This window comes from Notothenia rossii (genome assembly GCF_949606895.1).
Source record: "Notothenia rossii genome assembly, chromosome: 3".
In the NCBI taxonomy this organism is placed as follows: domain Eukaryota; kingdom Metazoa; phylum Chordata; class Actinopteri; order Perciformes; family Nototheniidae; genus Notothenia; species Notothenia rossii.
Genome location: NC_136901.1, coordinates 40,846,686 through 40,872,885, shown reverse-complemented (window position 1 = coordinate 40,872,885; position 26,200 = coordinate 40,846,686). Strand labels below are relative to the sequence as shown.

General features: G+C 38.5%; 2 protein-coding genes and 1 long non-coding RNA gene across 4 annotated transcripts; 2 read left to right on the top strand and 1 right to left on the bottom strand.

Annotated features, from left to right (window-relative positions):
- Positions 1-1,556: 1,556 nt before the first annotated feature.
- Positions 1,557-18,352, top strand: LOC307034251 (macrophage mannose receptor 1-like). 2 transcript variants are annotated; one of them, XM_079673010.1, is made up of 5 exons: positions 1,557-1,591; positions 15,726-15,799; positions 16,012-16,410; positions 16,765-17,115; positions 17,519-18,352. In XM_079673010.1, the coding sequence occupies exons 3-5, from the start codon at positions 16,134-16,136 to the stop codon at positions 17,860-17,862; spliced, it is 972 nt and encodes a 323-aa protein (XP_079529136.1). In that variant the 5' UTR covers positions 1,557-1,591; positions 15,726-15,799; positions 16,012-16,133; the 3' UTR covers positions 17,863-18,352. The 2 variants fall into 2 exon arrangements, with proteins under 2 accessions (XP_079529136.1, XP_079529135.1); XM_079673009.1 differs by lacking the exon at positions 1,557-1,591 and adding an exon at positions 14,921-14,974.
- LOC307033637 (snaclec stejaggregin-B subunit beta-1-like) lies at positions 9,904-11,515 on the top strand. Its single transcript, XM_079672168.1, has 2 exons — positions 9,904-10,236; positions 10,688-11,515. Exons 1-2 carry the CDS (start codon positions 10,167-10,169, stop codon positions 11,023-11,025), a joined length of 408 nt encoding a protein of 135 aa, XP_079528294.1. The 5' UTR covers positions 9,904-10,166; the 3' UTR covers positions 11,026-11,515.
- A 6,506-nt stretch (positions 18,353-24,858) lies between the features above and the next one.
- On the bottom strand, positions 24,859-25,246 carry LOC307033915. Its single transcript, XR_013806709.1, has 2 exons — positions 25,179-25,246; positions 24,859-24,961 (listed from the first exon to the last, which is right to left on the bottom strand). It is a non-coding gene; the product is annotated as an uncharacterized lncRNA (long non-coding RNA).
- Between the last annotated feature and the right edge of the window lie 954 nt (positions 25,247-26,200).

The following is a 26,200-nucleotide window of genomic DNA, read 5'->3' as shown; positions in this document are numbered from 1 at the left end:
GATGTGTTTTAACTTTTAACCACACACACCTCCATAATAATGGAGCAGTTGCTTTAGGGCCTCATACATAGTACAGCCCTTAAGGTCAAATCATGAGATCCTCGACCACCCATTGGATCTTGTTCTCTTTAAGTTAAGTCTAAGGCTTTGTATTATACATGGAATATACAGCAGGTGAAACATGTATTCAGGCCTCTTTATCAGAATAAGGACATGAAAACACAGATACCAAACTGTATTAAAAAGGTGGACACTGTGACTGTTGCCATGGCAGAGTTATTCAAATAGGAGAGAAATATGGGATGTGTTTGCTCCTAAGTTAAGAGCAGTCTTTGTTCTTGTTGTGTTGTTTTGATATGTTCATGTAAATGTGATGTTAATATCCCGGGAGCCTTCCTGTGCCACACAGCGACTGCCCCAGTGCTTTGTACATGGCCTGGCTGGATCAGTCAGTAATCCCTACTGTATTATGTATATTTATATTTAATATTTTACATGAAACCTGATCTGTGAAGCTAGATAATTACCAGTTAAATAAGTGGTTGTTATCACTATCTTTCTTGAAATCAGGCAATAGTTTCCAATCGTTCCATATCAAGTCTCAAGGTTTTTTTTAAGGTGTCCCACACTGTCCTACACTTGGTCCTATTTGTTTAGAGAAATTGTTTCTAAAAAGTATCTTGTTTATGCACGATTATTGCTATTTACTGATCTTGATATACTTTAGGATAATTCTATTGAATAGTTATTGGTGTATAAAATGACTGCACATTTATTTGAATATCCTAGTTCAATAACATGTATGCTATTAAGAGCACTAAACTAAACTGGAGTTACCGCCTGGAACTTGTAGCTTCTGCCAACCAGTCATGAAGCAGTTTACATCCATGTCTGTCCAACATGTCATCGATTCATAATTTCATCCCATCAGAAAGTTGAGTGACTTTGTCATAGCTAACATATTAATTCTTGTTACGGCCACAAAATCATGTTTTTTGAGGTCTCAGAGACTTTTGGCCTCTTGATCACAATCAAAGGTCAAACATGTGACAGAAATTGGTTCGTCCTTGAGTCCAAGTGGAAGATTGTGCAAGACTTGAATGAATTCCTCAGGTTCTCCTGAGATATAGCATTCACAGGAATGAAATAGCTGGATGGACAGACTCATAAGAATAGAGACAACAAACACATAATGTTTTTGATTTGTATTTGGGAGGCGTGTGGTGCAGTGGGTTGTGCGTTGGTGTTTGGATCATGGGGTCACAGGTTCAAACCCCGCTGCAGTCAGCATGTCGTTGTGTCCCTGTGCAAGACACTAAACTCCAAATTGCTCCTGTGGGGATTGCCCACAGTACTGAGTCGTCAACAAGGAAGTGTGTTCAACTTTTTCCCCTGTTGCATGTCATTAATTTTCTTCCCATCAATGGATCCTATATCCACCATGATAGACCCCTTGACTTCTGAATTTCAATATTCAAATGTTTGTCCAAAGATTGCTCAAAGAGAGCAGCGACCTCGTGGATATCTGAGTCTTCACCAGCACATCGAGAGAGACGGAGAGAGAAGCAGCTGACAGGACGACTCAGGAGAAGTAAGTGTGAGTCTGTTCAGTCACTTTCATATTTTGTTTATTTTTGAGAAAGATATTCTCCTTCAGAATATTTTCCAAAGGGGAGGAACATTTAATGAATCACATCTCAATCAGAAGCAATGAAATCTAAAACCCTTTTATGTTAATTTATTCTCTTAAATCATTTGTTTCTCTTGAAATCACTTGGAATATTTATTTATTGATTAAAAAACTCAGTTTTTATTTTGAATTATAAACTTTATCTAATTTTCACTGTGAAACATTTTTTTTTGTACAAAGGGTGGGGACTTTACCAAGAACGCTGGACATTTATAATGAAGACAAAACAGTTAGTCTGAGTCTAGTGGATATTTGTTGCCCTGAGTTTTACCTTTCAGGTTCATGTTGTTTTTAGAGCTTTGTGGGAGATGTATGCAGCCTGTCCCGTAGACATTACTCAGGGCTGAAAAACCCACTATTTTCCTGCTTTAAAAACGGTGGTAAATCTTAAATGTTTTATTGGAGACGATGTGTATACACAGCAATCTCACTCTCAGTTCAAATAAACACAATGTAATTTTCATTAGGGTAAGTTCACCCCTAATAAAATAATTAACACACATCTTTTAATCTGGCTTATAAAAGCAACAATACACAATTTAATTAAGCTAGAATTTCAGTTGATGTCTCTGATATTAGGAGTACATTGTAATGTGAATAAATAATCTACAAAATAAATCACCAGCAACATATTAAAACTTATAGCCTCGACAAAAAAACAAACATAAACAGTCAGTGTTGTTGTGTGGCACTAAACAGTCATTGTTTGTTTGCAACTGGTGTTTCATTGAAATGAGACATTTCCATGTGCTAAATAAAAAAGTCAACTTTATTGTCAATCTCAAAATATGTTTGTACACACAGAAATATCGAAATACTGTTTCCCACAGTCCCGAGGTATAAAATAACACGTTAAAATACAAGAACACTCAATAATAACAAAAAAACACAAAATAACCGTTTACTTCAAGTAAGCATATATATATAGAAAAATGATGTACATAGTGCAAATGAGTGTAAAATATTTCCATAGCAGCGTAAAAGTGACTGGTGCTGGATTGTGTGTGTGTGTGTGTGTGTGTGTGTGTGTGTGTGTGTGTGTGTGTGTGTGTGTGTGTGTGTGTGTGTGTGTGTGCGTGCGTGTGTGTGTGTGTGTGTGTGTGTGTGTGTGTGTGTGTGTGTGTGTGTGTGTGTGTGTGTGTGTGTGTGTGTATGTATGTGTGTGTGTGTGTGTGTGTGTGTGTGTGTGTGTGTGTGTGTGTGTGTGTGTGTGTGTGTGTGTGTGTGGGAGGGGGGGGGGTGTTAAAGTCCCGGTCCAGTGGGGGCAGGGTGGAGAGGTGAGATAGAGGGGAGAGAAGGGAGAGAGGTGGAACGGAGAGAGGGGAGAGGTGGGAGGGAGGGAGAGAGTTCAGCCTCCTGACAGCCTGGTGGTGTGTGCCTGTTACTGCTGGTGCTGCTCAGAATTTGCATTTTCTTAACATGAACTTCCTCATTAAACTGCTGCACTGAAGGGAGTGGTGCAGTCTGTGTTTGTGGTCGTTTGACTGATCCATTAGGTTTTTAAAATAATGTAAATGTAAATGACATCATTTATAAGATTTGTAAATGATCACTGCACACTAACAATATTGGTTTAATCTAACAGAGCAAAGATGCAGTGGAGTTTGTTTGTGCTCATTCTGATGGGTAAGTGGATTCTAAATTAAATCACATCTGGAGTCATGAAACAGCTCACTCTTCCTAACATTAAAAAGTGGAATAAATGAACTCAGACCCCCGTTAAGATGAAGGGGATGATGTAAAAGGTGGGGGTGATTCTAGTAGCCTACTCATGAGTTTCATTTAATGATCAGATGCTTCAGCAGGGGCGGACTGGCCATCGGGACGTTCGGGACGAATCCCGATGGGCCGGTACTGAAGTGGGCCGGTCGGACGATGTTGGCCGGCAACCGTTAGGGCTCGACATTATAAATGGCCCGCTGGCCCGGAAGCACTATTTAGACAACCCGGGCCAACATAACGTACTTTCCACTTGCCCGCTCGGGACACTAAAAATATTGCTTTAAAATAATTGTCCTGTGGTATTGGTATTTTGACTAGCAATTTAGTTAAATTGTTTCGTTTATCAACGCTACAACATAGAGTTCCGTGAGTCGGTTGTCGTTGTTGGGTGAAAAGCAAACAGCTGTTTGCTGCGGAGCGCAGCGCGAGCAGGCTCCCGTGAGCGGGAGCGCGCTCCTTCACTACAGACTATCGCGCCACCTAACCATTCGCCAAAATGTGTTTAATACCAGCGGTAACCGGCCAAGCGCCGGACAAAAAACAATCTTCAAATAAAAGAAAGTTACTGGAGGAGTTAAAGGAGAGTGACAGGGAGCATGAGAAGAAGAGGGAGAGAAAGTTTCAGCCAGCTTGATCGATGGAGTTGGCTTCTAGTGGTGCAGTGACGCGTCCTAAAACCCTTTTATAATCTATCGATTAGATTTATGATTTGAACATTATAAAAGTAGGGTAGACATGTGGAGATTATCCGGCTGAACAAAACGTGCATTTATCAAACAGGTTTGTTTTCCACAGACCTTATTTCCAGTTATTTTCCAAAACCCTTTTGAGAAATCCCATTGCTTTTTGTCGAGGGAACCAGCAGCTTACTTCCCGGTTTTAGGACGCGTCACTGGCTGCACCTCTCAATATGATGCCAATATAAACAAGGTCTTCTGTCGGCTCTGCACATCAATGCCGACCTATGCTGACAAGTAAGTGAAGAGTAGACAATATAAAGGTATTGGCTATAGGGAAATGTCCCAGCAGTTTAGGAGATTGAAAGTTCTAATCAAATCAATTACATAGCCATTACATTTCTAACTCCTAATGACAGGAAGGAAGAAAGCACACACCCGCGTCGGGCCGAACCACGCCCCTTAGCTGTGATATAATGAGGATATACCACGGCCTGTCGTGAGCTATTGCTTAAATAAACGATCTGACCCAAAAACAAGGTGTGGTTCTTTCTTCCACTGGCTTTAAATAGTTATATTTTACATTTACCTAAGAGGTGCTTATTTGACAGTAGACACATATATAATGTATGGGAAAGTAATTGAAAGGGATTTCTCCATAGCTTTCATTCTTACAAATCAAACTACATAATGAGGACTGTGTTTGAGTTCACTGACAGATTAGATTCTTGATTTTTTTAGAGTGAATATGCAGCTTGTCAGCATGCACCCTACGTAAAACAGGAATTAGTCATAGAAGTAGAAGATGTTTTTGTTGTTGTGGATATCTTTCATCACTTAGACGCAGTTGAACCAACTCTTCTGTTGGTGCCTGCTGTCGTTGGGATGTGCCCACTATAAGAACAGTTATTCAAGAACAACTACTGGAAATAAACGATTCATTGGACGATAACAATATGTTAATAACCAACTATGTTATGACATTTTGAATTTGTTCGGGTATCCATCATATAATGTGTGTGTGTGTGTGTGTGTGTGTGTGTGTGTGTGTGTGTGTGTGTGTGTGTGTGTGTGTGTGTGTGTGTGTGTGTGTGTGTGTGTGTGTGTGTTTTGCATGTTATCAAAGCAATCACTTTGCATGATCTGTCTCTTTCCACAGCTGCAGACACACTGACAGGATTCGATCGATAGTGTGTGTAAGTATTTATAATTAGACAGACTGAACACTAACACATTTAAAAGTAATTGTAGAGTACATTTATTCCATCATTTAAAGACAAACATATATTTATTTTTTACTGGATTCTGATTAAATAGTGCACATATTAACATGATGGTGTTATAATAAATCATTTCAATATTATGATTTATTCTTCTTATTTAATTTATTACATTTCTAAATAAATGAAAGGTCTTAAAAAGCTTCAGAAACAATTCACTACCAGCATAGATCACTGCAGCAACCTAATATTTCTTTATTATATCCATTAGTTATCAGAAATGCACGTAATGACCTCGTTGTTTGACATGATTCAAATGAGATATGACTTTAAAGCAGTGTTTATTCAAATCAAACCTCTGTGTCTGAGGGGTAGATTAGCTGCTGGTGGATGAAGAGGAGGAAGAAGAGGAGGAAAGTCAGAGGGGGGTTGAGTCTGGAGGAGCCCGGCTTCCTGGTGGGGTATTGCGGCGTCCCTGTGAGCAGAGCCCTTCAAAACGATCATAACATAACTTAAAATATATAAAACAAATACAATTGTTTTATAAATGGATAAAAGTACATTTTAAAAGAACCAAAAGGTATTTAAAAGAGTAGAGGGAGAGGAGGGGGTTTCCTCGACGTGTCGCCGCCGAGGCTTCTTCAGGAGGACAAAAGGAGATGGTGTGTGTGTGTGTGTGTGTGTGTGTGTGTGTGTGTGTGTGTGTGTGTGTGTGTGTGTGTGTGTGTGTGTGTGTGTGTGTGTGTGTGTGTGTGTGTGTGTGTGTGTGTGTGTGTGTGTGTGCGTGTATGGAGCTCGTTCCAGTGGAACCAGTAAAATACCTTAAATGAGAAGGGGATCTAAAATGGTTAATTAAAAGTGATTCTAGTTAAAACAATGCATAAAATACAACTAAAAGTGCAAGTTTTAAAACACAAATGCAATAATAAAATAAGTAGAATTAAAAGAATCTCCCCAATAATTGCAATTAATTAATTAATTATTAATAATTTTAAAAGTAAAAGTAATTTTATAATTAAACTAATAATAATAAGAGAGATAATAATGAAAAGAGGGAAGGGGGGCACACCGGGTTATTCAAATCGTGTCAAATGAATTAGATGTCACTGGAAAATAAAAACCACAAAGATCAAGGTCAGGTAAGTTTAAAAGATTCCAAAGGACAGGTGTTTAATTTGCTCTGTTTATTTAAAAAGGTGGCAGGTCGGTGAAGAGTTTCTCTCTGCGGGTGGTTTTCTGGCCTCCAGGTAATAAAATAAATTAAAATAAATGTAAATAAATAAATAAAAGGATCGCTCCTCATGTGGCTTTGATTACAATCATAAGGTAAAAACATGCACATATATACATTAAAGGAATAAAACATGTAATAAGTGATAAAAACAAACATATAAGAAATAAATATGAACACCATTAAGATAAATAAGATAGTGCTAAAAACATGCCTTACAAATGGAGCACACCAGTAAAAAAAAAGTCCAGATGAGGAGGATCACTGAAATTAATTGGTTTGGAACGAATATAAAAATCTCTATAAATAATTAATAAATATAAGTGCTTTGATAAAAGACGCGGGGGGTGGAGATTAAAATCACCGATCGGCAGGGGAGAGAAACTGGGGGGAGAGGAGATCATACAGGTTGTTGAGGTTATTAAAACATGTTTGAGTGGTGGGAGGCGGACCCATCAGTTGTACTTTTCGTTTAATCCGCACGGGTCAATGGTGCCCAGGCGATGGATCCACCTCCGCTCCGCCGCTCGCCTCTGACCCGTGCTCCAGCTGCGGCTGCTCTCCAGGCCCATAGACTGCACGTTCTGGAGGCCATGGAGTTTAAAAAGGTTGAATAAAACGCTCGTGCCGTCCCCGTTTCTGATTCTGTATCGGTGTTGTTTTATTCTGAGGCTGATCTCATTGCGCGTTTCCCCCACATAGAGTCTGTGGCAGGCCTTGCAGCTAATTGCATTAATAGCGTTTTTTGTGCCGAATATTACTCCCCTCTCGAGAGAAGGGATTAAAAACGTGGAGGAGGCGAATGAAATCAACCTCAGAAACTCGAGGCGCCTCCCTAGTTTTGGTGCTTTTGTTGAGGTTTGTGTGGACCAGAAGGTCCTGGAGATTCGTATTCCTCTGGTACAAGGAGATCAGCCGTCCCGGCCGCAGCGCGTCACAGTCCCCCCTAGCCCCCTCAAAATTGCCCTCCAGTTTGCCCAAGAGGTGTTTTAGGCTCCCTGAATAGGTTGTGATGAGGGGGACGAGGGGGGAGAGAGGGGAGACGAGGGATGAGGGTGGGGAGGGGGGTGAGCAGAGTGATAATTGTGGAGGGGTAGATTAGCTGCTGGTGGATGAAGAGGAGGAAGAAGAGGAGGAAAGTCGGAGGGGGGATGAGTCTGGAGGAGCCCGGCTTCCTGGTGGGGTATTGCGGCGTCCCTGTGAGCAGAGCCCTTCAAAACGATCATAAAATAACTTAAAATATATAAAACAAATACAATTGTTTTATAAATGGATAAAAGTACGTTTTAAAAGAACCAAAATGTATTTAAAAGAGTAGAGGGAGAGGAGGGGGTTTCCTCAACGTGTCGCCGCTGAGGCTTCTTCAGGAGGATAAAAGGAGATGGTATGTGCGTGTGTGTGTGTGTGTGTGTGTGTGTGTGTGTGTGTGTGTGTGTGTGTGTGTGTGTGTGTGTGTGTGTGTGTGTGTGTGTGTGTGTGTGTGTGTGTGTGTGTCATGCAAAATATATGCGTGCATAAAGCTGAGTTATGATCGGTCCTAATAACACAGAATTTGGTGATGATATATTGTGTATATATTAATAATTTAAGAAGTGAAATTAATTCCAGTTTATTTATTGTACTACTTTTTTTGTATTTTTTGTGTTGGTGGCATCAATTTGTGCATTTGATACAGATAGTGGAGCAGTTGCTTTAGGGCCTCATATACAGCCCTTAAGGTGAAATCATGAGATCCTGGACCACCCATTTGATCTTGTTCTCTTTAAGTTAAGTCTAAGCCTTTGTATTATACATGGAATATACAGCAGGTGAAACATGTATTCAGGCCTCTTCATCAGATTAAGGCAGGGTTGCCAACTTTGGGTACCTGGCTGGAGTGAGATTTTGATATCATGGGTTTAATTACACATATGCGCCCTAAATGACTGCTATTGTGTCAGTAGAGGAAACTTAGCATATATATAGGATATATATACAATATAATACACAACATTGGACACAGACTCTAAAGGGCACAAAGTTTCATTCACTAATGAAAGTCAAACACATTTTGTTTCCACTGTTTTATTGTGTGCCTGTCACGATAAACAAATAATTGACTTATCCTACGATACAAAAAAATGAACTCGATACATTTCCATGTACATGAGGATGTGACTAGCAGTTTGAAAGGATGTACTTGAATTATTATTATATATTATCATTATGTCAGTGGTCTCAAATGGTCATACAACGGTGCCGACAATATTATAATAATTTAATAATTTAAATGTAACTGATATAATTTATAAGATTTGTAAATGATCACTGCACACTAACAATATTGGTTTCATCTAACAGAGCAAAGATGCAGTGGAGTCTGTTTGTGCTATTTCTGATGCGTAAGTGGATTCTAAATTAAATCACATCTGGAGTCATGAAACAGCTCACTCTTCCTAACAATAAAAAGTGGAATAAGTGAACTCAGACCCCCGTTAAGATGAAGGGGATGATGTAAGAGGTGGGGGTGATTCTAGTACTCATGAGTTTGATTTAATGATCAGATGCTTGTCATACTGTCAGCTCCATCACTGCAGAATTGTCTCTGTTTTTAGGTCAGTGTTCCTTCTTCACATGTCACCTCTATGAGTACCACTTCATTCCTGAGGAAAAGACCTGGGAGGAAGCCCAGAGTTACTGCAGAAAGAAATACATTGACCTGGCCACAGTGTCTGACATGAGAGACGAGGAGAGACTGACTAACCCTCCACAGACTACAGACGCCTGGATTGGACTGAGGAGCATCAATGAAAGCGATATCAAAGAGTGGCACTGGTCTCTGCCGGGGGAGAAGTACAATCCTACAGAATGTAATCCAGGATGTGCGCCAGGATGGGAGAATGATAAGCCGAACAATATGGATGAAAATCCTGAGAACTGTGTGGTGATTAAACCCTCCCAAAAATGGTACGATGGCCATTGTTCTCAGACCCCTAAAAGGTTTATCTGCTACAATGGTGAGTAAATGTCAATATTAACGCTATATACATTATATCATACTGTGTAACAATTGTTGAAAGATAACTCATGCTGTAGAGTTACATTTCATGAAAATAAATCTTGCTTTTTACTTTTCACATAAAATTATTGGTAACTTTGATACAATTCTACTTGTTTGAATACATGGTAATGGTAAATTAAAGGCCTATTTTTGATTATGCAATCTACATTATTATACCAAACACTTTCATCCATCTGAAACTTAAGTGAGATGGTATTCATTATATTTAACATCATTGTTTAACATGATTTAAGTAAGAGAAACGTATTTCAAAACTTATAAAATGTGTATTTTCATTCTCACAGAAACAGGGGACCAGAGATACTTTGTAATTGATGAACTAAAGAACTGGCTTCAGGCTCAGAGCTACTGCAGAGAAAATCACACTGACCTGATCAGTGGAATCACACAGATCAATTGAACAGAATTCAAGGAACGGGTCAAAGAATTCAACGATCAGCATGTCTCTTCTAACTTGTGGATCGGCCTGTTCAGAGAGATCTGGAGTTGGTCAGATGGGAAGAATTTTTCTTTCAGACACTGGGATCCGGACTCATTTGAAGATGATGCCTCAAAGACTTGTGCTATGACTACGTCAAATGGAAAATGGAGCTCCGACACCTGCACAGAGGAAAAACCCTTCTACTGCTATGACGGTGAGTTTTTCAAAAGTCTATAAGTAAAGTATTCTTATTTCATGTCTTCAGTTCTATATTTTTACATTCATGTTGAATATCCTTTAGTTGTGAAATGATATTTAATATACACAGAATTACCGATCTGGATTCTCTCCTTAATCTTACGATAGACTGTGAATTTAATATTGTTACTACTTAAAGTTTGAATATCATTTATTCATGTTTTTGTCCTTAAGACGCATCTTTTTAACCTGGCTTTTACATAAGGTGCCACGTCATTTCTGGATTTATATTTCCTCACCATTGGTTTTTATTCCATTTGTATCTTATTTACTTCTTTTTTGTGGGGACTTTTATTTATTTAAAAAACATTATAGATTATTGTAAAAAAGGTTCTATATTATTACAGTTGAGTTTTTCTGAAATAAATAGTTACCCTAACTAAAAGAAATATCCATTTCAATTACAGACATAGTGATCCTGATCAAAGAGAAGAAGACTTGGGATGAGGCACTGACTTACTGCAGAACGAACCACCATGACCTGGTCTCCATCACTGACCGTCACCAGCAGAGATGGGTCCAAGAGAGAGCCAAGATGGCCGACACTGAGTTCGTCTGGCTGGGAATGCGCTACACCTGCACTCTGGATCTGTGGTTCTGGGTCATTGATCGTCTGGTCTGCTATCACAACTGGGCCCAACAAGGAATGGATGCGCAGTGTGGCATGGCTGCAGTCATGAAGAGAGATGGGGAGTGGTACAAAAAGGCTGACAATGAAAAGTTTCATTTCATCTGCGCTAAGTAAACCCATTGGTATATTTACTGCAACAAGCTCACTCTTCTCTAATATGTATCTGCTCTCTGGGTTTATTGAATGGCTCTAGTTCAAATATAGAAATCACAGCCTGAAGAGGGGAGAAACTAAATTACTAACAGATTACTAACTGAGGTTGAGAAAAAGGGGCGACACTAAATTCAACATACATGTGCCTCTGTGAACATCTGAATTACTTTATGATATGGACTTTTGTAGTAGTTATTGATATAATGCATGTATATTTATCCTCTCAAAGTGTGAAACCTGTAATCATCATTTGAATTGTTGTTGTGTCCTATTATATGTTTATGAGAAACAATATATAAAAAGACAAATCTATAATGTTTTGCTTTTCACAAATATGTTACGTTATGGTTGAAATGTGGTGATGGTTATAATATGTGTATCACTATTTTGTCATATTTACCTTTTGTGGAGTTTTAACTGGATGTTTAAATGTCTAAAACTGAATAAACGATCTGACCCAAAAACAAGGTGTGGTTCTTTCATCCACTGGCTTTAAATAGTCATGTTTTACATTTACCTAAGAGGTGCTTATTTGAAAGTAAAACACATATATAATCTATGGGTTTATAATTGTATAAACTTGTAAATTGATGGAGATATTTTTGTTGGTCTAGTTTTCTTTTAAAGGTCACCTAGCATGCTATTTGTAGGCAATAGCATAGGTCTCAGATATATAACAATAAATACAAAATATGTCTATGAAGTGTTTTTCTCAAAATACCAAACAGATCACCCATTCTAGCCATGCCTCATATCCCTCTATTTCACTTCCTGTTTCAAAAGTGCTGATTTTCCGTATAAAGCTTTAAAATATTTATATATTCTCTTGTGTATTGCTTGGAGGGGGGGGGGGGGGGGGGGGGTCGGGGGCACCAAATCATAATCTCGTCTAGGGCACCAAAATGTCTAGGGCCGGCCCTGCAACAACCAATACATTGAGGCAGTTGGAATAGAAGTAGCTACTAATTTGACTGGCGGGGCCGTGATGGGGCCAATCATTTCATGAGAGGCACATTTAATGCAAGAAGAATTAGAATTTAAATGTTTTTGTTTAAAGTCATGGCGCATGAAAAAGCATAAAATACCATTATTGGTGTATTATTAAAAGTGCGGTGTGTCATTTATTTCAGAAACACTTTTAGTTATATTCCATGGAATGCTATTAACATCCCGATAGCGATGAATACATTAAGTGCTTTGAAAATAAATACATAAAAACATTTCATCTGTGGAAGCCGTAGCGCTGTAAAAAGCACGACCAATCATCTGAGCCGGCTAAAGTAACTGGATGGCCTACCTGCCTGTCAGCCTTCCATCTGTGCACAAACTTATCTCGTGCCCTCATTGGTCATGTGCGCGTTCGTGTGTGGGGGGGAGGGGCTCTGAAAGGAAGTCTGAAGGAAGGGGCAGATTTTTTCCGGTTGTGTGTTTTCAAATTCTAGCGCACTCGAGCTGGTTTCTCCAAAATGACCTACCCCACCTTTAAGTAACTAAGTTTGTGTCAATGACTTTGTTATCATTTTATTATATTGTTTTAGTGACTTTGGCCCAAGATACAGAAGAATAAAATACGTTTGGGATAATAAATACATTATTTAGGTTTTATTTAATTTATTGATACTTGTTGGTAATTGTTTTAGTCACAATATTTGTTTCAGTAACTTACTTATTAAATTAAATTACTGTAAAAATGCACAGTAACTTAGTATTTTACATTAATTTAATTATCAAAGATTGTTATTGTTCACTTGACATTGACACAAGAACCTGTTCCTTTTCAAATCTGCACACATTTGAATGCCTAGCTTCCAGTTTCTTCGACCAAAGCCTTGTGATTTTAAATACATGATATAACTGTTGTGCTTGCCCTCTTTACCAAGCCAGTCTGATTGAATGATTGTACAGAGTTTTGTTCTCCGTGTTAAACAAATAACCCTTTTTTGCTAACCCCTCAACCTTCTATGACCTGAAAGCATAAAGGACCAATACAAAATATAGACATAATGGTCCAAGCAATGCATTACTGCCCAAATAAAGCTTTAGTGGCAGGAGATTCCAAACTTTTGAATGTGATCAGAAATATGTGCTTTGGATGTATTAGTGATTCAGATAAATACAAAGTGTATCCACCAGAGAGCAGCAACAAATGTTTTTTTAACAAACTAGCTGTCCTGAGATTCATACGTTAAAATTGTAATAAAACAACAAGTGAACTCTTATTTTTGTATGTCCTGTGGGCAAAAGACAAACATTACATTTACAATTTTTCTAGCTTCTTAGATTTTTTAATCAATTAACAGCACTAACTTCAACACATTCATTACCATCATGGGCATATCTCAATGAAACGGGATCATATTTTCCCAAACATGACACAAATTGGCTCTCACACCGGCCCCTAATTGTTAGCGACAGGCTAACAATTTCCACAAAAAACACAATCATACAGAATGTAAGCCAGAATGACATTCAACTAAGCCAAACAACGCAGGTGACGATCCTGATAACTGTGTGGTAATCGCAGACTGAAGAAATAAGTAGCGATTACCATTGTTCTGGTGGACTTAAATGTATCTGCTACAATGGTGAGTATATGTCACTATTAACGCTATACCAATGATATCATACTGTGTAACAATAGTTGACAGATAACTAATGTGTCTCCATTACTTCAGAAGTTTCCATCACACCAAGCTCTGAGTCACAGGGGCCCTGGCACCTGTGGGCCCCCCTAAAAACCGCCCATGCCTAATGTCATGGCGCATGAACAAACTTAAAATACCATTATTGGTGTTTGATTAAGTAACAGAGTTTGTGTCAATTACTTTGTTACTATTTTATTTTATATTTTTAGTTACTTTGGCCCAAGATAGAGAATAATAAAAGAAGTCTGAGGTACATTTTTTATGAAAAACATTGTTTTTATTATATTTCTTAATATTTGTTGGAATTTGTTTAAGTTACAACATTTGTTCCATACTCACTTATTACATTATATCACTGAAAAAAAGCACAGTAACTTAGTATTTTACATTAATTGCATTATCATAGATTTGTTATTTTGGAGGTGGGCCACAGGGGGTCCAAGCTCCGCATCACAGGCCCCTGTTGGCCCCCCCTAGAAGTGCCCATGCCTACACCCAATACAAGTTTAAACTACACACTCCTTCACGTGCGCTTCACTCTGCATCGACCAATCAGCTCGCTCCTTCCCCAGTGTGAGTGGGACCCAGGTACCCGTCTACAGAAACGAGCCTGTTTTCTATCCTCACTCTAAATTGGTGCAACGAGCTCCCTGCTGATATCAGGACAAGGGTTGTCAGCGCTTACAGTACTTTAATACTTATCTGCCTTTTGTTCATGTATGGATACAAAAATTGAAACTGACCATGTGAAGGTTTAAGAAAATTCAGTAAAACTTGCTCACATAGAATGTGTCCAAAATCCCTCCTATGTTACATGTCTATATAATATTTTAGAAACCCTTTCTCTTGTTGCTATATAAACTGTTAATTAAATGTTTGTTATCACTATCTTTCTTGTAGAACTCGGGTAGTAATAACTCATCGTTTCAGATAAAGTGTTCTGAAACAATTTCAAATATAGACATTATAATGAATATATAAATATAATTAATATTATTAGTGGATATTTTTGCCGAACAACTTTCTCTCATTTGTTAGAAAGTCAACAGGGCAGTGTGTATTTGCTGTGACATCATTTAAAGGATATTCTTAGCAACAATGGATCCTGTCTCAACCATGATAGAAATCTTGCCATTGGATTTTAATATTCAAATGTTTGTCCAAAGGTGGCTCAAAGAGAGCAGCGACCTCGTGGATATCTGAGTCCTCACCAGCACATCGAGAGAGACAGAGAGAGAAGCAGCTGACAGGACGACTCAGGCGAAGTAAGTGTGATTCTGTTCAGTCATTTTCATATCATGTTTATTGTGTGTGCAGAGTGCAATATTTTGCTCAACATGTATTCCACATATTTTAGTTATCAGATGGGAATTAGTCTTATTTATTTGTCAGACTAACCATGAAATCAGGTACTTTATAAAAAGTGATGTGTGCAGCCTGTTCTGCAGACGAAACCCCACTAAGTTAATGTTTAATCAAATAACCTGAATGGTTCATCTTAGATTTGTATTGCTATGTTTATATACACAGCCATCTGATTCTCAGTTAAAGGACACCATCAATTATGTTTTAATGGGGAAAGTTCACACGTTACACAAAGAAAATAATGCAAACTCTTTAAACATGGGCTTATAAAAGAAACAATGGGAAACTTAATAATTCATTATTCTCAATGTTTTATTTCCATTCTGGTTGAATAGCCCATAAAGTCTAACCCACTCCTGAAACATAGGCCTTTGATAGCAGCAGAACATTGAAAGGTGAATAAACAAAATAATAAAAGATTATTATCGAACCAGCAGGATATAAATATTATAGACTCCACACAAAGACAAAACAATATCATCACTGTATTGCACTCTATTGTTAAGGTGTTATAGTTACTGTTGAAGTTTGATGCATCACATTATTTGTGTTTTATTCAAATTAGATATTTTCATGTGCTAAAATAAGAAATGTCACAATGTGAGCCTGTTCGTGCTGTTGATGCTCAACATTTGCATTTTTCCGCTACAGATTTGCTCCCTCATTTGTTGTTTCATCTAACAGAGCAAAGATACAGTGGAGTCTGTTTGTGCTCATTCTGATGGGTAAGTGGATTATAAATTAAATCACATCTGGAGTCATGAAACAGCTCACTCTCAATAACAATAAAAAGTGGAATAAGTGAACTCAGACCCCGTTAAGATGAAGGGGATGATGTAAGAGGTGGAGGTGATTCTAGTACTCATGAGTTTGATTTAATGATCAGATGCTTGTCATACTGTCAGCTCCATCACTGCAGAATTGTCTCTGTTTTTAGGTCAGTGTTCCTTCTTCACATGTCACCTCTCTGAGTAGCACTTCATTCAAGAGAGAAAGACCTGGGAGGAAGCCCAGAGTTACTGCAGAGAGAATTACACTGACCTGGCTACAGTGTTTGACATGAGAGATGTGGAGAGACTGACCAACTCTCCACAGACTACAGACGCCTGGATTGGACTGAGGAGCATCAATGAAAGAGATATCAAAGAGTGGCACTGGTCTCTGCCGGGGGAGAAGTACAATCCTACAGAATGTAATCCAGGGTGTGCACCAGAATGGGGTCCAGGTGAGCCGAACAATGGAGGTGTCAATCCTGAGAACTGTTTGTTGATTAATCCCTCCCAAATATGGTACGATGTCCCTTGTTCTCGCAGCCAAAAGTTTATCTGCTACAATGGTGAGTAAATGTCAATATTAACGCTATATACATTATATCATACTGTGTAACAATTCTTGAAAGATAACTCATGTTGTAGAGTTACATTTAAAGAAAATAGATGTTGCTTTTTACTTTTCACATAACATTATTGGTAACATTGATGATACAATTCTACTTGTTTGAATACATGGTAATGGTAACGTATAGGCCTATTTTTTGATTATGCAATCTACATTATTATACCAAACACTTTAATCAATCTGAAACTTAAGTGAGATCGTGTTCATATTTGTTTAAAACTTTTTTTTAACATGATTTAAAATAGAGAAAATTATTTTAAAATGTGTAAAATGTGTCTTTTCATTAACACAGAAACAGGGGACCAGAAATACTTTGTAATTGATGAATCAAAGAACATGCTTCAGGCTCAGAGCTACTGCAGAGAGCATCACACTGACCTGGTCTGTGGAATCACACAGATCAATTCAACAGAATTCAAGGAACTGGTCGAAGAATTCAACAATCAGCATGGCTCTTCTACCTTGTGGATCGGCCTGTTCAGAGAGATCTGGAGTTGGTCAGATGGGAAGAATTTCTCTTTCAGACACTGGGATCCGGACTCATTTGAAGATGATGCCTCAAAGACTTGTGCTATGACTACTTCAAATGGAAAATGGAGCTCAGACACCTGCACAGAGAAAAAACCCTCCTACTGCTATGACGGTGAGTTTTGGAAAAGTCCTTAAAAGTATATTAATATTTTGTGTTTAGTTACATATTCATAAAGGTATGCTGAATTTACTTCAGTGGTAAAAATATCTATTCGATACAAATAATTGCAGATTTGGATGATGTGTGTATTCCTACTATGTATAAAAGATGATTTCATTATAAAACCAGGAAAGACCTGAAAGTATGATTATCATTTAGTATTTTTTTTTCTTTCTCCTCACATCTTTTTCGCCTGGCTTTTACATCAGGTACCGTATCCTTTGCTTTTATTTATTTCTGATCGAAATTATGATTGAATGAAAAGTGCTATGTTTATATAGTTGAGAGTTATTTTATTATGATTATGCAATCAGTGGTTACTTTGACTCAAAACTATTTTCTATTTCAATGACAGACAACGTGATCCTGATCAAAGAGAGTAAGACTTGGGATGAGGCCCTGACTTACTGCAGAGAGAACCACCGTGTCCTGGTCTCCATCACTGACAGTCACCAGCAGAGATGGGTCCAAGAGAGAGCCAAGATGGCCGACACTGAGTTCGTCTGGCTGGGAATGCACTACACCTGCACTCTGGATCTGTGGTTCTGGGTCATTGATCATTCGGTCTGCAATCCCAACTTGGTCCCCCCAAAAAAGACTGTTCGTTGTGAAAGTGACTTGGCTGTAGCGATGAAGAGAGATGGAGAGTGGTACAAAAAGGTTGACAATGAAAAGTTTCATTTCATCTGCGCTAAGTAAAGCCATTGGTATATGTACTGCAACAAGCTCACTCTTCTCTAATATGTATCTGCTCTCTGGGTTTATTGAATGGCTCTAGTTCAAATATATAAATCACAGCCTGAAGAGGGGAGACACTAAATTACTAACAGATTACTAACTGACGTTGAGAAAAAGGGGCAACACTAAAGTTAACATATATTTCTCTCTGTGAACATCTGAATTACTTTATGATATGGACTTGTTGTAGTAGTTATTGATATAATTCATGTATATTTATCCTCTCAAAGTGTGAAACTTGAAATCATCATTTGAATTTGTGTTGTGTCCTATTATGTGTTTATGAGAAAAAATATATAAAAAGACAAATCTATAATGTTTTGCTTTTCACAAATATGTTACGTTATGGTTGAAATGTGGTGATGGTTATAATATGTGTATCACTATTTTGTCAAATTTACCTTTGTGGAGTTTTAACTGGATGTTTAAATGTCTAAAACTGAATAAACGATCTGACCCAAAAACAAGGTGTGGTTCTTTTGTCCACTGGCTTTAAATAGTCATGTTTTACATTTACATAGGAGGTGCTTATTTGAAAGTAAAACACATATATAATCTATGGGTTTATAATTGTATAAACTTGTAAATTGATGGAGATATTTTTGTTGGTCTAGTTATCTTTTAAAGGTCACCTAGCATGCTATTTGTAGGCAATAGCATAGGTCTCAGATATACACAAATACATAAAAAATATGTCTATGAAGTGTTTTTCTCAAAATACCAAACAGATTACCCATTCTAGCCATGCCTGATATCCCTCTATTTCACTTCCTGTTTCAAAATGCTGATTTTCCGTATAAGGCTTTAAAATATTTATATATTCTCTTGTGTCTAGGGCCGGCCCTGCAACAACCAATACATTGAGGCAGTTGGAATAGAAGTAGCTGCAGTGTTGGTTCTAGAATAATTTTACTGGCGGGGCCGTGATGGGGCCAATCATTTCAGGTGAGGCACATTTAATGCAAGAAGAATTAGAATTTAAATGTTTTTGTTTAAAGTCATGACGCATGAAAAAGCATAAAATACCATTATTGGTGTATTATTAAAGGTGCGGTGTGTCATTTATTTCAGAAACACTTTTTGTTATATTCCATGGAATGCTATTAACATCCCGATAGCAATGAATACATTAAGTGCTTTGAAAATACATAAAAAAATGTAATCTATGGAAGCCGTGGCGCTGTAAAAAGCACAACCAATCATCTGAGCCTGCTAAAGTAACTGGATGGCCTACCTGCCTGTCAGCCTTCCATCTGTGCACAAACCTTTCTCGTGCCCTCATTGGTCATGTGCGCGTTCGTGTGTGGGGGGAGGGGCTCTGGAAGGAAGTCTGAAGGAAGATGCAGATTTTTTCCGGTTGTGTATTTTCAAATTCTAGCGCACTCGAGCTGGTTTCTCCAAAATGACCTACCCCACCTTTAAGTAACTAAGTTTGTGTCAATGACTTTGTTATCATTTTATTATATTGATTTAGTTGCTTTGGCCCAAGATACAGAAGAATAAAAATACGTTTGGGATAATAAATACATTATTTAGGTTTTATTTAATTTATTGATACCTGTTGGTAATTGTTTTAGTCACAATATTTGTTTCAGTAACTTACTTATTAAATTAAATTACTGAAAAAAAGCACAGTAATTTAGTATTTTACATTAATTTAATTATCATAGATTGTTATTGTTCACTTGACATTGACACAAGAACCTGTTCCTTTTCAAATCTGCACACATTTGAATGCCTAGCTTCCAGTTTCTTCGACCAAAGCTTTGTGATTTTAAATACATTATATAACTGTTGTGCTTTCCCTCTTGACCAAGCCAGTCTGATTGAATGATTGCACAGAGTTTTGTTCTCCGTGTTAAACAAATAACCCTTTTTGCTAACCCCTCAACCTTCTATGACCTGAAAGCATAAAGGACTAATACAAAATATAGACATAATGGTCCAAGCAATGTATTACTGCCCAAATAAAGCTTTAGTGGCAGGCGATTCCAAACTTTTGAATGTGATCAGAAATATGTGCTTTGGATTTATTAGTGATTCAGATAAATACAAAGTCTATCCACCAGAGAGCAGCAACAAATGTTTTTTTAACAAACTAGCTGTCCTTAGATTCATATGTTAAAATTGTAGTAGAACAACAAGTGAACTCTTATTTTTGTATGTCCTGTGGGCAAAAGACAAACTTGAAAGACAAAATGGTGAGTATGTCACTATTAACGCTATACCAATGATATGATACTGTGTAACAATAGTTGAAAGATAACTAATGTGTCTCCATTACTTCAGAAGTTTCCATTACACCAAGCTCTGAGTCACAGGGGCACTGGCACTATTAGTAGAGAATAACGAGTAATGAATATACTTTATAGGGATCCTATTAATATCTAATAATAAAAATAATGAAATTCAATAACATGCTTTAACCACCCGGTGTCCCTTTATATCAGCTGTGCACCTTTATGGTGTAAATACAGTCTATCAATTGGATCAAATATAAAAGTCATCCGAATTAGTTTTGATACTGAAAGGAGACGCATTGTGTGAAAAGAAATGTAAGATGTTGTTTAATTGCTGATATATTTATGATCCACGTCACGTTTTCAGTGTTGGCGGCAGTTCTTCATGTGTGTCTAGAAGTCTTCTCATCAGGGCTCTATAAATAGAGAACTACGGCAGATATGTAATATGTAATGCAGCCGAACCGTGTATTACAATGCCGTTATGTGATGACTTTCAAAGAGAAAAGCAAGCACACTCGGAATAAAGTATTATTTTATTTTTATTTAAATGTTTTCGGTCTATTTGTTAATGACGATGTGATGTGAGATGTGAGACAAACGGGGTTTGTCAAACAGAGCACACGGTGTAGTCCTAAACGATAGCTGGGGATTCTGGGTAGTGTAGTGTCTTCTGCCATCCTTTACTCTGAAAAAATATTTGTTTCTCCGAATCGAAGGGGAAAATACAAAAGCATTGCACACAATTTAAACCAATCAATGTTGTGTAATTAACAAGGATAATCTGGTTTTTTTTAGTCGATGAGTAGAGCAGATATCACTGTAAAATCAATCGACAGTAAGGGGAATACTTACCTCCGGGTGTACAATTCTCCGTTATCCAATGGGAATGGACGCTCACATTGCCTTTAAGGGCAGCCGACAAAAACGAATGCCGTGCTTCCATGAGCGTCAAATCCCGCCGCAGATGGGAATACATTGCAATCAGTTGAAAGCTATTTGCGTCCCTTTATGAAGCTGAAGGAGCCTAGGAGCGTCACAACTGCACGCCACGGGACCCTGACCAAACGTCGCTCCTGGACGATTATGGAGTGAGAGTGTGTTGGGATCATCAATAATTTGTTCAAAGTGACAGACACATTGGATTAACCTATGGATTAACCTTCAGCCGCGTTTTTTCTCGTTTTAATGCCATTGAACAGGACTTTTGATCAGAATAACATCTAAGGTGAGCATATCTCCGTGTTTTGCTACCTAAAGCTACGTCGTGTGTTGTCTGTATTTGCTTCCCCTGTCAAGAGTTCTGATCGCTCAGTGATGATCCTTATATTTCTATAATCTGTGGACTCTCAGGATGCTATCTAAGCTTGTTTGTGCAGATCCAATAAGTATATCCATCGGTATAGCCATGGCCGTATCTACCATTGAGGTCACCGAGGTCCGGACCTCGGTAATATTTTTCGAGCTGTGTATAGACAAGTTTACGCGCCAAAACACGGGTAGCGCCATGACACTACACAAATGCACTTCATTTCCGCCGGAAGTCTTTTGCACAGCGTCTGTCGGTGTAAACCGATGTAAACAGTCAGACGGGCACTGGTGTAAACACAGCGATTTCGATGCTAACAGTGATGCTAGCTTGGGAACACGATTCTACTTCTTTGACTGGAGATGGCGTTACTCTCCCCCACCCGAATTCAGTGCAAAACTGGGAGGATAACATGACGACGTGGCCCAGCATAAAACCAAAATAAACTGCCTTATTTAGGTCATGCCCACAGGAGCCAACAGTTGTCTGTTGTTTACATAATGCACAATTTACATGATCTCTTTATGCTGTGCAATATATCATATGTGCCTGTACTGTTTGAGTGAAAATAAAGTTTGATGTAATTTAATTTCATTATTGCACTGTTATTGCATTATTGCATTTCATATGTTCCTTAGAGTGCTACAATTTCTTTTAACACAGTTCATCATTCATATTAAGCTCATACTGTACATAAATAACACTGAATTAATTAATTGTTGAGAGGAAACTAAAGAAATGGCTTCAACAAGAAAGATCACATGTTTAATCCTAACAGGTATTACAAATTAAAATATAAAAGCAGCCCACACAATTACATCACTATGAAAATATTCATATATAATATTAAAAAATACAATGCATGCAGTATTTGTTGTGTTTATCTGTATTTAATGAACAACATGGCTGGGTGCTGGGTGCTGGTTTGTGGTCGTAGCACTCTCTATCTAACCACTCGTTCAGGTGCTTTCTCGAGTGATTGCAACCAACTACCGCACACGTAGTTCCCGAACCACTTTTCTTCATGTTGTAATTGTTATATCCTCTTTGTCTCTGCGATATCAGTGCTTTGTCGGCACAACGGAGCTAGCTAGCAAAACAAACCCAGTCCGCCAAAACGGAAGTGCATTGCATCGAAGGGAGGAGTTCAGGATGTAGAGCGGAAACGGCTCAATAACTTGTGTATAGAGAGGCGAAGTCCCTCCCCTTCCGGGAGCCTCCATGGGACCCCGGAAGCGGAAAATTATACATTGAATTCAATGGAGAGAGAAAACGTATCTTTTGATCCCGTTTGAATTGTGCCACGAATGACACATATGATGTTTGTCAATTTAAAAGAACATTTTGCAAGTCAAAAAAATAAAAATGTGTCGTAAAACTGTGAAGTAACACATTTTTTTATGTTAAGCCGCTCAGTGAACTACATGTCTCTGGTCCCGCACAATACGCGTCACCAACACAAAGATGACCGTCACGTTGGAACATTTCACCTCATTCTTTCAGAATGAGAATACAAGTATAAAACGAGGTGAAAATCACTACAAGTCTGGGCCCGTTGAGAGCTGTACATACACGAAAGGGGAGTTAGTCGGTTCTGTAAGAGCCAGCATGCGGGACCGGCTTTACAAGGTTTCGGTGAGTAACATGAGTGCAATGTTTAACGTTAATGTCAGTCAATAAGGAGGAGAATGAAAAAGAAGATGATGAACCACAGACCCGGCATATAATGACTGCAGTGTGCAGGGCTTTGTTAATTTATGTTACTGTTATCAATAGCATTAGTTGACTGAGAAAACCGTCAAGAAAAAAAGTTTAGCGATGTTACGAGTCGACTAGCATAATATGAACCACGGCTGTGATTGACAACCTGGACAGCCAGTCAGAAGCTAGAATGCCAACCTAGAGAGCCAATCAGAACCTAGAACGGGTGTACTGTATACGGGTGTGTATGCTGTGGATAACATTAGTGTTCACAAGAACAAGGTATACTCCCGTGTTTTGTTTTAGTTGCTCTTCAGATTGAAGCGGCCAGTTTTATATCGACTATATGTGTGATCTCCTTTTTACATCTCGTTGTGTCATTTGAGTTTATTTGCTGTGTGTAGATTCAAGGATTTTGGTTATCTTGTCAATTTGTTTGGTTATCTAGGCACAGCTGTGTGTGACTCCCTCTGGTACACTGGTATGTGTTTTCCTAATGTAGAGAGCATTGATTAATTCATAAACTACACACTGAGTCTAGATCCTGACCAAATCCTTTTTTGTTGATCAAATGTTTTTCAAAAATGTAATACACATTTAAAAAAAAATACAAAATGTACAATCACAACCAATACAACACAAATTACAAAAACTTCAGAAAAAACAAACAATAACAACAATCAGACAAGAGGACAAAACAATGGAAAAATAAACCCTCCCACCCCCAGATCTGGACCATCCTTGTATTGCTCATTCAATCTATTATAGCATGTTAACAAACATGGTACTTACTTTATTTGTACAGATCTACATGGGAGAGGATGGCGCGATGCAGAGCGCTGTCTGTGGTTGTGCACGGGGGATGTACAAATGCAGCCACGCTGCAGCATTGGCAATATTTGCCATGTGGCAGATCAGCTCCACAGAAGTTGAGTGCCAGTGGAGGAAGCCTGGCACTTCAAAAGTAGTCCAGCCGGTGTCTCAACTCTACCAACAGCAAGAGGAGACATACAACCCACTGGCCAGAGACATCGCCACTGAGGAAGTAGACTGGTTTAGGTCTGCACTGAGGGGCGCAGCGTGGCATGGCATGGCTTTTGTCACCTGAGCCAGAGCTGCAGCCTCAACATCAGGCCATTTTCAACGTGCGGAGCTGGTGAAGGAGCATGGGGGTCGGGGGCTTGAGGCAATTCTTGCCTCAATGCGACTGAGCAGAGACCATTAAGCTGCCATCCAGACAGCCACCGTAGGACAGCAGACAAATCCTCAGTGGCAGTTACACAGGCAGGGCAGGTTGACAGCCAGCAATTTTGGTGCTGTGCTGAGGTCGGGACTTTCATCCACTCCATGCGCGTCCCTCATGAAGAGCGTGCTTGGGGGGTACAATTTAGACGGAGTCATGGCTGTCAACTGGGGAGTTGTAAACGAGGTGTGTTTGGCCTTTTAAGTGTGACACATATGTAGTGATAAATGCTTCACCTGACCACTGTTCCTAAATAAAAAAAGTGTTCTGCATCGTCAGTCATTTTTTCCAAATAATTACCAATATTTCACCAATTCTTCATGTCAACTTAAGAGCACAGCTTTGTGTCAGCTTTGCTTGGTTCATCTTACTGGGGGGCAGCTACATGGATGTCGGTGCAGTCCACAATCATTTTGCAGTTGAAGGCAGAATGAATTTATTATTGACTCAGAATGAAGCACAACTTCATGTCATACAATACATTGACTTTATTTGTAATTGTGTAAAAAAATAAAGCATTTATTAGCAAGCAGGACCTGCAGGAACAGAGAACGGTGATGGATGGAGCTGGGAAGAGAGAAGAATAAAGAAAACAGATCAACTTTATTATCGGATATTAATTCAATTTCAAAACAAGTTGCCGCTCCTACAGTTTTCTAGTATGTAAAGATGATTTCACATGACCTATGCAAAATATCACACTCAATACATGTGTCTCTCTGGGGGGTGCATTGTGCCTTTGATGTATATAAATAATATACCATAACCAAATACTATTACGTACAGTGGAAATCAGGTTGCCAGAGCAGGTCAGTGTGCATGTTCCTCAGGGTCTCAGCAGTTACAGGTGAGGTAAAGAAAATAAGAGAAAAAGGTCAGTAACAACACTTTAAAGTAACAACACTGAATAATTATCTATTTTAATAATTTTCTCTCAGTAATCACTCAACTACTGTCTTTCCAACAAACAGCTTGACTCACCCTCACTGTCATCACAATGACACATGTCCAGAAGCATGTCGTGCAAAGCTCCCTGCCTGCCTGCCTTCCTTCGAATCTCCCTGAACTGCTTCCTTAGCACCCGGTGGAGGGCGCAGTAGGCTACTCTTCAAATGTTTCACGAAATACTTACCATGATGACTACTCTTACTGTTTAACATTTTGGTGTACTTCATGTAATAAAATAATAACTTCATGGTAAGGCTACTAAAAATGACAAGGCTAAGTAATGTAATGCTAACTAACGTGCTCGCTACTCGTCGCTACAAGCTAGGTAGCTAACTTGACTATGTTCCATGCACAACATGTATATTACCTATGATATTACCTGATATGTCTGATCCAGCGACTCCTGGTCCTTTCATAAGACGGGAAGCGATAGAACGAGCAAGTGGTATGATCACTTTTGTGATTACAACATGGTACAAAAGCACACAGGCATCTTGTAAAAGTGAATTTATTGGAACAATCTCTTATATTTATTGGAGGGAATAAATCAGTTATGAAATCTTCTTTTTCGCTTTAATTACGAGTCGCAACCACTTGGAGCATTATCGCCTGTGACATCACATGCGCGACCCAGATGGGATTTGGGATTTGTAGTCTTTGTAGTCGCATATTTTTCATAGTCTTATATTTCAACAGTTTTACGACAAAATGTGACTTTTTTGACATGGAAATGATTGTTTAAGATTGACAAACATCATATGTGTAGTTCGTGGCACAATTCAAACGGGATCAAAAGATACGTTTTCTCTCTCCATTGAATTCAATGTATAATTTTTCGCTTCCGGGGTCCCATGGACC